Source organism: Herpailurus yagouaroundi, unplaced genomic scaffold (assembly GCF_014898765.1).
Source record: "Herpailurus yagouaroundi ecotype Mexico unplaced genomic scaffold, PumYag 195, whole genome shotgun sequence".
Classification (NCBI taxonomy): domain Eukaryota; kingdom Metazoa; phylum Chordata; class Mammalia; order Carnivora; family Felidae; genus Herpailurus; species Herpailurus yagouaroundi.
The window spans coordinates 9,589,726-9,602,329 of NW_024412426.1; the positions used below are offsets into that span (position 1 = coordinate 9,589,726).

Here is a 12,604-nt window from a genome sequence, read left to right on the forward strand (position 1 = left end):
ACAGGCCCTCAAGGGCCAAGGTGCCTGGCAACTGCTCCTAGCTATGTAATAATTACTAATGACAGTATCTTATATATATGTAAGCTTAGTCATGCTTTTCAAACTGTTTTCATGGAGGTTATCCCTTTTAATCCCAGCAAGAATCCTGTGAGGTCTGAAGACCAGACATTCTTTGTCTCAATTTACAGATAAGGACACTGAAGAAAAGAGATACTAAAAGGCTGCTCTAAAGCAGTATGGAAAGTTAGTAACAGAGCCAAGGCAAAATCCCAAATCACTTAACTCCTAATCCAGGGGTCTTCATGATGTCAAGCAAAGAGTGAGACTGAAGGTAAGTATTAATGTGGATTCCCTAAAGGAAGCTTGCCCTCTTGTTTGTTCTTAACCACTAAAGAAACAAATGCCCCAGGAGGAGAGATTATGGTTAGAATGAACATCTCTGTTCTAAGCAGCATTTTAAAGGGTCTACAGCATCCTTGGCCCTGGGCAAAGACCTCCCACCTCCCAAGTCAAAGAATAATTGAAGAGTCCTAGGTATATAGCACACCAAAACTCGTAGACAGCAAACATTTTGCTTCTATAAAATCCTCCCAAATTCTGTTTTATAACTCAGCACAGCCATATATAGAGATTCATTTTATTACTATAAATGATAATAACTTATTATAAAATAATATAAATGACTGTAATGACTCATTAATAGGCAGTGACAGATGTTGACGAGGTGCTTTATCCCTAATACTCAGAGTAGTCTTGAAAGGTATACTTTCACTTTGGGGCAAATGGGAGTCAGAGAGACTAGATAAGTCAGATAAGACCACACAGCTTCTAACTGGTAGAGCTGAGACTGGAATAAGATTCCAAAGTGGATGCTCATCCCATTAACCTGTGCTGCCTTCCACTAGGAAAACTAACATGGATTCAATGGCATCTATCCTTACAGAATCCCTATAGAAACACAGGTCTTGCAGGCACATGTTCGAAAGACAACTAAAGCACTCCTAACAGAGCCCCTCTTTAGAAGCCCTGGGCTGTGCATTTTAGAAGTGATCCTCTTTTCATTAAGAGCCATCAGAGCAGCAAGGCTCAGTTCAGAAGACAGTCCCCAACAAGACTGGCTCAAACCCCCACCAAGAGAGAGATGTGAGCCAGGAGCCATGGATAGAGGTCTTACAAGACTCTCGCCACCGCCAACACACCTCCCTCGGAGCCTGCACATCCACAAACTCCTCAAAGATCCTATGGGCCTTGGAGACCAGTTTTGCAGTTGATCTGGTCTTCTTGAACTCCTCACAGGCCAGCCAGAATTCTAGGTTCTCCTCGCTGAACTCGGTCTTCAAAAAGGCGCGGAAGGCGGCCACCCCATCTGTGGGTGTGGGGAAGGTGAAAAGGAAGAGAGATAGGAAGAGGCATAAGCTCACGGACTGTAGATGAAAGAGAGAAAGGTAGTAATAATGTGAGACTGGCCCTGATTGTCCAACCCCCACTGCTCCTCCACATCCTCTTGGAGACTCTACCTCTTAAACACACCGGTATCCCCGGAGGCAGGCTCTGCTTCCTACTCAAGGATCAGAGTGATATTAGGGAGAAATGTTTAGGAAGCCACAGTAATAATGACTGTGGGAAACCCTGGTCACTGCTCATCAGCCCTCAGTGGTCACTCTCTGTCCCCTAATGCAGAGTCAGCTGTCCCCTGAGTCTAATGAGGCCAAAGTGATATTCGTAATGCATTCTGAACCCTAATCCAAGTCAACCACCCTAAAAAAACAATCTTTTACAAGACAAACTACCGGAGGGTGTGAATGCCTCAGGGCAAATCCTTCACTACTACCAGAAGAACTTCTGAAAGTAAACACCCTACTGAAATTCAGTCGCTGAAGCCATTCTATTGCCTGCAAAAGATTCCCAGCCTCTTTTAAAACCTTTTGAGGCCCCATGTTTTAATGGTTCATCCCATGGATACTTTATTTTAAAAGATCCTGCTTACCAAATTACGTGTTTTAATTAAGATTAACTATAATTTTCTCCCAATGACTTAATGATGAACACACCTTTTCATTTTTTAAAATCAATGTCATGCGGGGCGCCTGGGTGGCTCAGTCGGTTGAGTGTCCGACTTCGGCTCAGGTCATGATCTCACAGTCCGTGAGTTCGAGCCCCACGTTGGGCTCTGTGCTGACAGCTCAGAGCCTGGAGCCTGCTTCAGATTCTGTGTCTCCCTGTCTCTCTGCCCCTCCCCTGCTCATACTCTGTCTCTGTCTCAAAAATAAATAAAAACATTTAAAAATATAGATAAAATAAAATCAATGTCATGCATGTTGCCAAAACAGAGCAACGTGCTCTGATTCTAATCAGAATAAGATGAGCAGGGTTACCACATAGATTTGGAAAACAACATTCATTGATTGCCTATATACTCAGCTAATGTTTCTATATTAAAATATATTTTATGAATTATCTTAACCCTCAACATACTCTTCACTATTCAAAGAAGAGCTACAGCTTTCTACAAACTGTCCTCAGGGGATGGGCAGACATAGCCTAGAATAAAGTGACTGCATTGGTTAAAAATTACTCTGAGGGCACCTGGGTGGCTCAGTTGGTTAAGCGTCTGACTCTTGATTTCAGCTCAGGTCATGATCTTACCATTGCGAGATCGAGCCCCGAGTCAGACTTTGCACTGGGTGTGGAGCCTGCTTGGGATTCTCACTCTCTCTCCCTCTGCCCCTCTCCCACTCTCTCTCTCTAATCAAAAGAAAAAAAAAAGACTCTGGCTACAATGTTTTCTTTCTTTTCTAAAATTTGTCAAAGGACAATATGCTAACAGTTCTTAATTCTAAGGGATGGAATCACCTGAGTATCTGAGGCCCACCAATGTGCACCAGGGCAATGTGTTGCCCAGGATCATGGATTGGTGGCGCCATGCTGTTGCCATATTTAAATGTTTGTTTTTTCTTTTGTGAAACATTTTCATTTCTCCTAATTAAAGTTATTGGGTATCATTGTCTTTAAAATAGATGTTATGGGGCACCTGGGTGGCTCCATCAGATGAGCACCTGATTTCAGCTCGGGCCATAACCTCCAGGTTCATGAGTTTGAGCCCTGCATCAGGCTCTGTGCTAACAGCTCAGAGCCTGGAGCCTTCCCAGGCCTCAGATTCTGTATCTCCCTCTCTCTCTGCCCCTCTCCCACTTGTGTTCTCTCTCTCTCTCAAAAATAAATAAACATACATTAAAAAAAATAGATGTGGGGCGCCTGGGTGGCGCAGTCGGTTAAGCGTCCGACTTCAGCCAGGTCACGATCTCGCGGTCCGTGAGTTCAAGCCCCGCGTCAGGCTCTGGGCTGATGGCTCAGAGCCTGGAGCCTGTTTTGGATTCTGTGTCTCCCTCTCTCTCTGCCCCTCCCCCGCTCATGCTCTGTCTCTCTCTGTCGCAAAAATAAATAAACGTTGAAAAAAAAAATAGATGTTATAATTCCCTCATTAGAACAACAGTCATAAAAACCAAGCCTTTACTTGCAAGGGGCAGGAAATTAGGGTAGAAAAGGGTTTTGATGCAATTCCCAAAGCCAAGCTTTAAATCAAAAAGAAATCTAAGTTTGGAGGCCTGAGTTTCACGTGTTTATCAAAAGCAGAGTAGCCATGAAATTTACCATCTAAGCCAGGACATTTTTGAGAGCGAAGAGGGGCATGCCTATTAATTACACAGAGACAATGGGCATAAACCATGACCACCACAGGCAAAAACCAGGACATACGGTCACCTTAAGACAAGACATATGGTCCTCTAAGACAAGGAGTATGGAGAAAGCAGAATATGATGTAAGGTTGTTTTCCATCAGGGAGGATGTAAATAAAATTGCTCCTGTGCCAGGGAAGGAAGAGGGGGGTAACATAGGTTAGACTCCTATGAGAGGTTGGCTCAGGGCCCCACTCACCCTCATTCCTACATTGGGTTTAAAACCTTGAAGAGGGAGTAGAAATCCAAGATAAAATGAGAATCAAAGACAGCATGAAACACTAATGTGGCAATGATTAGGCAGAGAGATGGCTAGAAAATCACTCATTCAATGATTTCTTTTATAAACTACTAATGCACAAAACACTTACATCAGAAAACAGGTCATAAAATCCCTGCCCATAAAAACCCTTGTGGATGCTCTTTTTTCCATACCTTGTCTCCTCCAAGTTCTTATGAAGGTAATCCAGAAGTTTCCACACGCTCTGAGGAACTCAGACCTGAGAGCTAGCCTGCCTGCCTGCCAGGAGATTGCCATTGCTTGCGGAAGAGGCACCTGTAGCAGGGGCTAGAGGCAGAGGCGGGGTAGAGTACCATTTGGAGCTGTGGAAGCCTCCAAGGAGATTCAGTGCCCATGAGAGCCAAGGCAGAGCTGGCTCAGCAAGGTGGTCTCTAAGCAGCGGATGGACACTATCAGTGGATGCAAGGAGGACCTAAAGACCACAGGCCAAAGGCCTTCTCCGGCTGCTTTTCCACTGTGGGCAGGGCGTGGGAAGGAAAGGGCAGGGAGAGAATGCTAAAACACTGCATTTATCTAAAACCGTAAATTCAGGGGCGCCTGGGTGGCTCAGTCAGTTAACCACCTGACCTTCAACTCAGGTTATGATCTCACGGCTCATGAGTTCGAGCCCCGCTTTGGGCTCCATGCTGACAGCTCAGAGCCTAGAGCCTGCTTTGGATTTTGTGTCTCCCTCTCTCTCTGCCTTACGCCCCCCCTCCCTCACTCTCTCTCTCTCAAAAATAAATAAACATTAAAAAAAAACATTAAAAGAGTAAATTCAAAGTGACTTGGAAGAGTTACTTGGACGAGCCTGTTGTTTTTAAATCAGAAGAGACTAAATAAATACCTTGAATGGCAAAGCTGAAAGTTTGCTGTTAATGTTAGATTTCGTGTTATTTTCCATTGAACAAAAACAAGTGCTTGCGAGCAACCTGAATCAAGTTACAGATAAAGAAAGAACATTACCTTTCTGCCTTCACCGATGGCATTGGTGAAGAGAACGCTGCTCAGGAAACCATCCATGCTAGACAAGATGCAGACATTATCTCCTTTCATCAAAGTCTCAACTGTGTTGGGCCTTTGTGCAGATTAAAAAAGAGAGAGCACCTGCAAAGTGCCCTTGGGAATATTGCTGAACTTTTCTCAATTGTATAGAGCAAGAAGCTTGGAGGAGGGGCTTGACAGAGTTCACACAGGTAATACTATGTAGCATTAAAAATATAAGGTATACTAATTCCCAATCCAACACAGCAATAATGCCACCTCCACCCATCCATTCACTCATTCGCACACACCCATTATGGGACCCAGGCATTCTGCGAGGGGATAAAAAACAGGTACAACGAAGCCCTCAGAACTTACGGTGAGAGACTATTTGAGCCAAGAAAACATAATTTGGTAATTACGGTATACATGAAGAGTGGTATGACAGGGAAAGCAGAGGTTGCTAGGAAAGTACCCAGAAGGGATGCCTGAGCCAGACCTAAGGAGGAAAGGCAAGATGTGCAGGAGGGAGAAGCTTCTAAGCTGAGATGTGAAGTTGAAGAGCCAGAAGCTAAGTGAAAGAAGGGAAGAGAAGGTGGAGAAGAGTCTGGCAGGAAGGGGGAGCCACACAAGTGAAGGCCTAGAATTAAGAGTGTTCGAGTAATTAGAAACAGTTCAAGAAGATTAGGGTTTAATAATGATAATAATAATAACAGCAACAATAATAATAATGTTAACAATTATTGGGGTGCCTGGGTGGCTCAGTCAGTTAAGCGTCCGACTGTTGATTTTGGCCCAGGTCATGATCTCATGGTTCGGGAGTTCAAGCCCGGAGTTGGGTTCTGTACTGACAGCACAGAGTCTGTGGGGATTTTCTCTGTCTCTCTCCTTCTCTCTCTCTCTCTCTCTCTCTCTCTCTCTCTCTCTCTCTCTCTGCCCCTCCCCTGCTCTCCCTCTCTCTCCAAATAAAAAAAAACATTAAAAAAAATAATGTAAACAATTATTGAGCCCACTCATAAGATACATCAAGAGGTCTGTGAAAGAGCCTGAGAGATAGAAGGATAACACAGCACTGCAAAAAGCCAGGGAAGTGAACATTTCAAGGAGGAGGAAGCGGCCACATGTCCAGCACTACCCAGAGGTCAAGCTAGCTATGGGCTGAGATGTGGCTGTTGGATTTGGTGGGGAGATTCAGCAACCATGGGAGGGAGCAGCTTTAGTGGTGTAACGGGGATCCTGGGCACACTGTGATGAACGTGGTGGTGAATGAGAGGAGAGGAAGCAGAAAACAGTGAACTCAGATGTGTCTTGCAAGAAGCGGAGTAGAAAGATCAAACAGCTTTACTAGAAGGAAACAGGAGGTCAGGAAAAAATGCGGTTTTCTGTGTTTTTGTTTTTTGTTTGGTTAGTCTTGAGTATGTTTGATGTGGATCTAATCAGAAAAGACTGGTTGAATAGGAGGAGTTGAAATTAAAGGAAAGAGTTTAACTGATAAAATGTTACCCCTAGGAAGGTAGAGAAGTAAGCCTGAGAACAGAATTATGATGGAGAGAAGAGGGCTGCGTGTGGATACCAGGAAGTTTCTAGTTTGGGTGCCAGCAAATGAAGGAAGGAGTTCCTGTCTGATTTTAGCAGGAGAAGGTGGTGGGACCTAGGGATGGTAGGGTTTTATTTTGATGTATTTATTTGGGATTTGGGGCAGGGAGTTTTATCTATTTACTATATGCCATACTTTTTGCTGGAGATTTTGCAAACACTAGCTCAATTTATTTTCACAACAATGCTGATCCATAGATAGGAGCACTCTCATTTTCCAAATGAAGACATAAGGCTTACTTGCAGAAGTCGAAGCAATGTCCCAGTTACACAGCTGGCAAGAAAAGCCAAGTTTCCCTACCAGGTCCCTATGACTCCGCAGCAAGATCTTTCCAGATGTATTGCAGGCAGAAGGAAAAGAGCAAGGGAAGATAAAAGATTAAAGATTGTGCTCCTTAAAATCAGAGTAGAGTAAAAGAAAGTAGGGTGGATGAAGACGGAAAGAATTGGTCAGGGAAGGGACATATCTGAGATACGTAAGTTTGAACAGCCTTGATCTTCGTTAATTTGCGGTGAAGTCCCTGTGAAGGTGGTCTGCCTCCATATGCTAGGTTTGCAGGATACGACATGAGTAAATCAATGAAGTCACCACCTCACAGAACTCAAAAGCTAGTCTAGGGTCACAGATAGTGAGCAATAATTTAAGATAATTAATTGAATAATTATAAGTCCAGTGTGTGTGGTAGGGGTCTGGGAAGGGTTGACAACAGCTGCTTTGGAAAAATGAATAGGAACATGATAAGAAACAGGCAAACACTTGTAAAGGCCTAGGTTCTAGTTCCTGGACAAGGTTACGATGCACCAAGAAGGAAGCAAGAACTTTTAGTTTGGGGATGTGCCTCTCAGTCAAAGAAAGGACCATAAGGTCCAGGTTGGTAAAGGAAGCTTAAACCCAGAGAACAGCAGGATTTAGGATCTAAACATTGGGACACAGGAAAAGGGGAGAAGAATAAACAGGAGGTTTAAAAAAAGTTGAAGTTAGAGGAGGAATCTTGAAAACAACCACCGCAGGCACTGATCGAGCACTTTGGGCCAGGCACTGCATTAAATGCTTTAGGTACCTCTGGCATACTTATAGCATAGGTCCTCATATTATTGCCATTTGTAGAGAAGTAAGTGAAGCTTAGAGAAGTTAAACAACTTGCCTGAGGTCACATGATTAATAAGTGGCATGGACACCAAATTATAAAGCAGGTGTTCTTATGTGAGTCAGGAGTCCAGTCTCCAGCTCTGCATCATGGTGGGGCCCAAACGATGCCTGCACCAGCAATGGCTGGGGGGGGGGGGGGGGGGGGGGGGGAGTGCTATCTCAGCCCAAGACAAGGGGGCCACGAGTAACTCCATGGATGGTGAGGTTTCCAGGAATGATAGCAATAGATGAGATGGGGAGAAATCGAAAGAGTCCCTGTGGAAGGCAGAGTTGTTATCTTGGGTAGAAGAACAACCTAGAGACAAGGATGGGCACTGGATTACATTAGAAGCCATGGAGACGGACTCAGGAGGAATGGGGATTTGAAGTAAATGTATGGCAAACTCATACCCAGCTCATGACTTCCTGTCAGCTTCACTGAGGCAGCCTACAGAACCTTTCTGGTCCCACCTGGGATGGGAGCACCACTGTCCCAGTTGGGAGCATCCCTTCTGATCAGAGTCAGGCCCATAATTAGCTCTATGACCTTGGACAACACATTCGACTTCCCTGGGTCTCAGCATCTTCATCTGTAAAGTGAGGGGTTGGATCTTATTAACTCTCCCTGGGGAAGAGTCTGCTCTGTGCTCCCTTTGCAAATCAGGCCTGCACCAGACACAGCTCTTAGCTGATTGTTTTCTGTCCTCCTCCTCAGCAACATCATCACCACAATGCACTGAGGATTTACCCCGAACCAGTTCTGCATTGTCCAATCTACATATGTCAACTCACTCAATCTTCACACCAACCCTATTATCAAGGCAGAGGTTCTGGAGTCAGAGAGCCTGTCTGGGTCCGAATCTGTGCGACCTCAGAAAGTGTCCTCACATCTTGAAGCCCACATCATCTCATCTGTAAAATGGGAATAATGCTGGGACTTACTGCACTGGATTGTTCTGAGAACTGAATGAGGCGATCCACGCAAAAGTGCCCAATGCTCATTACAAGCAGTCAGTAAATGTTAGCTCGGACGGGAGTTTGTCTCACAAAGAGGGAAAGTGAGACTTGGAGAGTTTGGGTTCAATGTTTGGAGTCACATGGCCAGTAACAGGGGACAGTGGGTTCACACACATCTGTGTGACTTCAGAGACCCCCTCTGCCTGTGTCTCCTCTCGTGATCGCCGGAGAACCTCACGTCATCTCTTCCTTCAAAGGAGGGATGGACAATAACCCCAAATCAAGCCGTCGCACTGAAAGTACATCACAGTGGGGCAAATGTGACACCTAGCTTACAGAGCTGGAGATTCTCCCACAGGAGGACACCTGCCATCACCTTATCTGTGGTGACAATGGAGGCCAAAACTCTCTTCTTCCCGCAGCACCTCCCTGAGCATTCTTCCCGAGACACAGCAGCGTCACATAGAGCAGACTGGCACATTCCCCAACGGTGGCCTGGGGACACTGTAACAAAGCATGGCTGAGTGACCTTGTAAAGATGCCGAGTGCTTTCAGGCAGCCTCAACCCAAAAATGCGGTCATCTGCATTTCCAGGGCTGGTTTCAGACACAGTGGGAGGGGAACCAAAGCAAAATATGGCTCTTAAAATTTGTCAGGGATTTCAAAAGAAGAGCTTGAGGAGAGATGGGGAGGGTCCAGACCTGAGAAGCTGTAGCGTCTAGAGAACAGATTGTGGTAAAGAAAAAGCTCACAAAGCTCTGCACAGACTGTGCCTGCCCACAGCCCTCCTCCTCTGCTCCCCCACCCCTCTCCACCCCGATCTCTCACCACCCTCCATATTCCCAGGGCTGGCTCTGGAGGCAGGGGTGAGGGTCACTGTGCAAAGAAAAACTTCACCTGGGAACAATGGATGTGAGAAGGGGTGGGAGCCCCTCCCCTTCCCAGAGCAGATGGCGGGAGTGGGCTTTGTGTATAGACCACCTGGCCCACCTTTCCCGCTTCTGGGACCCAGCAAAGGAACGGGATGGGACCAGAGCCAGAGCCATTCCTCCTCGTCAGCTACATCCTTTCTTCCTCCTTCCATCCCCTTCCACCTCATCCCGGCAAACTCTGTCTGGTCCTCGCCCGACTCTTCAGCATCTTTTCCCAGCGTCTTTCTCTTTTCTTCTGTCCTCTGTCCCTTGTTGCCCCTCCTCCCCTCTTCCCCCTTCCTCCTTTCCACCAGGACCCTCTCCTTCCCTTCTGCTTCTCCATAAACTGCAGTTGGTTAGAATGAAGGATGCCAGTTTATCTCTGAAAGCCTCATGAGCATTTACGGGCATCTCTCAGCCATGACCTGCTTCGCATGAGCTGTGCTCTCCAGCCTGGGGCCCTGTGCATGCCAGACCCTGCTCCCTCCCAGATACCCAGGTCCTGGAGTTTCTGAGTCCCCACAGATCCCAAGTAGAAGGAAAGAGTGACTCCTTTCTGACCCCTGGAGCCATTCTGCCTGGGATTGTGCCCTGGATCTGACACACACTAGCTAGGTGTGACCTTGGGCACTATGCTTAACCTCTCTGTGCCTCAGTTCCCTCATCTGTGAAATGCAGATCCTAACAGTACCTGCTCCATGGAGCTTTGGGGGTGAAGGGAGTTAGGACACGCAGGGCCCGACACTCAGGGAGTGCTCCATGCGAGTTAGTGACCATGAAGCCTGTATTTTGGGGCTTAAGGTGCCATCATACAGAATAAATATGCCTAATGCCCCTAGACAAACCTGGTAACTTAAAGGTGGTGGGTGGTGAATAGTTCAGGAAGATGAGAGAGAAACAAAAGGATCTGTCTTTTTTTTTTTAATTTCATTTTTTTTAATTTCATTTTGGTTTTCTCTGTATGACATTCTAAGAAGTCAAGGCTCTATGAACATTACACATCTTTTTGAAATTAGTGTCTATCTAGTGCAGGAAGGGAGAGGCTCGTGTCCAGAATTCCTGGAACACTCAGCAGAATCTTGGCATCCCCCTGGGCATGCACAGAATCTCCAAGAACATACCCGTGGCCACACGTGCTGCCTGCTGCCGGCATCTTCCTCTTAGTTCTGTGATGCAGGGTGCTTACATAAGAACCGAAACTGGGTCACTATGAATGAGCAGTACAGCTGGTGCAGCGGGGAGGGTGGCTTAGGTAATAGTTCGACGTCCAGGAGCACTGATTCAGCTGGCATGGGGTGGGCTGGAGCCCAGCTCAGTTCCCAGGCTTCGAAAAACACAAGATCGCAAGAAATATTTTGGGGGTACCTCTCTGTTTACCAAAGTGCTGTCCCAGACACCAGAGTTCTCTTGCATCCCTGATCAATAGGAAAAAATAAACTGGTGAATGGGTTTCAATGTCAGAGGATGAGAAAGGCAAATTTATTTCTAAAATCCAGGATGCATATACTAATGGTGAAGTCAAAAATCTCTTTGATGCAGAACTGAGTTCACTCCTTTGAAATCTGTGATGAGAACAGCGTCAGGATCAAAGTCTTTCTTTTGTGTTATCTATAAAATAAAGGTTTTTAAACAAATAACTGGGGCTTAGCAAGGTTTAGGTAAAGAGATTATTTAGAGGACAAACTATTTCCAGTTACTGACATTTATTGGCAAGCAACTGGCATGCTAATTATACTTGTGATTAACATAATTTTCTTCAATGATCTTCACTTTGTTAGTGTACGTATAGCAAAATGGTATGTTATAACAGTAGTAGGATTTGACAGGTGTTAGACTCTTCGAGCCAGAAAGGACATGAGAGATTAAGGCCTACATTGGACACAAAGAAATGGTGAGGCTCTAAGGTTGGATGGTTTCTTATTCCTAGGACGTGGTAGCAGAAGCCTAAGGACAGCCTGGGTCTTACAACTCCTATTCCAATGTTCTTTTCTATTTTATCAAGCAGAAGCTAGGTCAAGTAACAACAACGACCAAAACCAAGCTAGGGCCTGTATCCGCAACTAGTATAAGAAATTAGCAAGGAGTTTTCTATTGAAAGGGAAACAAAGAAAAATGTCCCTAATGGGTAAAAGCATTCACAAATGACTCCTTTAATACAAGGGAAGTCTTATAAAGCTCCAGGTACACCAGTCCATCACCTAAAAGGTTCCCAAAATTAAATGTCCAGGAATATTTATCTAATTAGTTTGATACAGGAACACTGCAGGGAGTCTCAAAGAGGGACCACATCAGATTCGCCTGCTGGGTTGTTAAAAACTACATCCTCAGGGGGGTTCTCTCACATACACTGAAGGGAAATTGGGAAGGGATGAGGAAAGAATACCAAAAACGCATGATACGAAGGGGGTGAGGTATTATGGAATATGAATAAGCACCCCCCCTGACGATTCTAATACAGTCCCTACCCAACCCTCATGTTCAACCCCCAGCTGCCCATGGAAAGAAGCTGATGCCATCTCTAGCATACAGAAAGCATGAAATCCGTTTCCTTGATGAATTTAATGTTGTGTTATAACAAAAATAATTAAAAGAGTTCTCTTTTGTGGAGCCCTTCTACGTCATGTTATCATGCTTAGCATTTCACAACCATAGCCACATTTAAATCTCAAACAATTATGCAAGGCAAGGCTTATCATTCTCCTTTTACAGATGAGGAAAGCGAGGTTTAGAGAAGTTGTGTAATTTGCCCAAGGTCACAGAGCCAGTAAGCGACAGAATGGATGTTGGAGGCCCATCCAATTGCTTTTCATTCAAACCTTTTCCAGCAGACTTTGAATAGTTACCTTATCTATTCCTGGCACTCCTTCTATAAAGGCTAAATGCACCCACATTCCTGGGTGCAAGTAAAGATCATAACAATGTAGAGAGGTTGGCAAAGAGGAAGAGAAACTTCTTTTCCATCCATGTCTCCTTCACATACCTCTTTCTAACCCTTAGCCTCAGTTTATCC

General features: G+C 45.2%; 1 protein-coding gene across 7 annotated transcripts in view; it reads right to left on the bottom strand.

The window, feature by feature from the left end:
• The window catches only part of RGS8 (regulator of G protein signaling 8), a 70,088-nt gene that overhangs the window by 5,101 nt on the left and 52,383 nt on the right, over positions 1-12,604 (bottom strand). For all 7 annotated transcript variants that reach the window (XM_040446535.1, XM_040446533.1, XM_040446532.1 and 4 more), the window contains one exon: positions 1,200-1,366. In XM_040446535.1, coding sequence (XP_040302469.1) covers positions 1,200-1,366 — 167 coding nt within the window. The remainder of the gene's footprint in view (positions 1-1,199; positions 1,367-12,604) is intronic.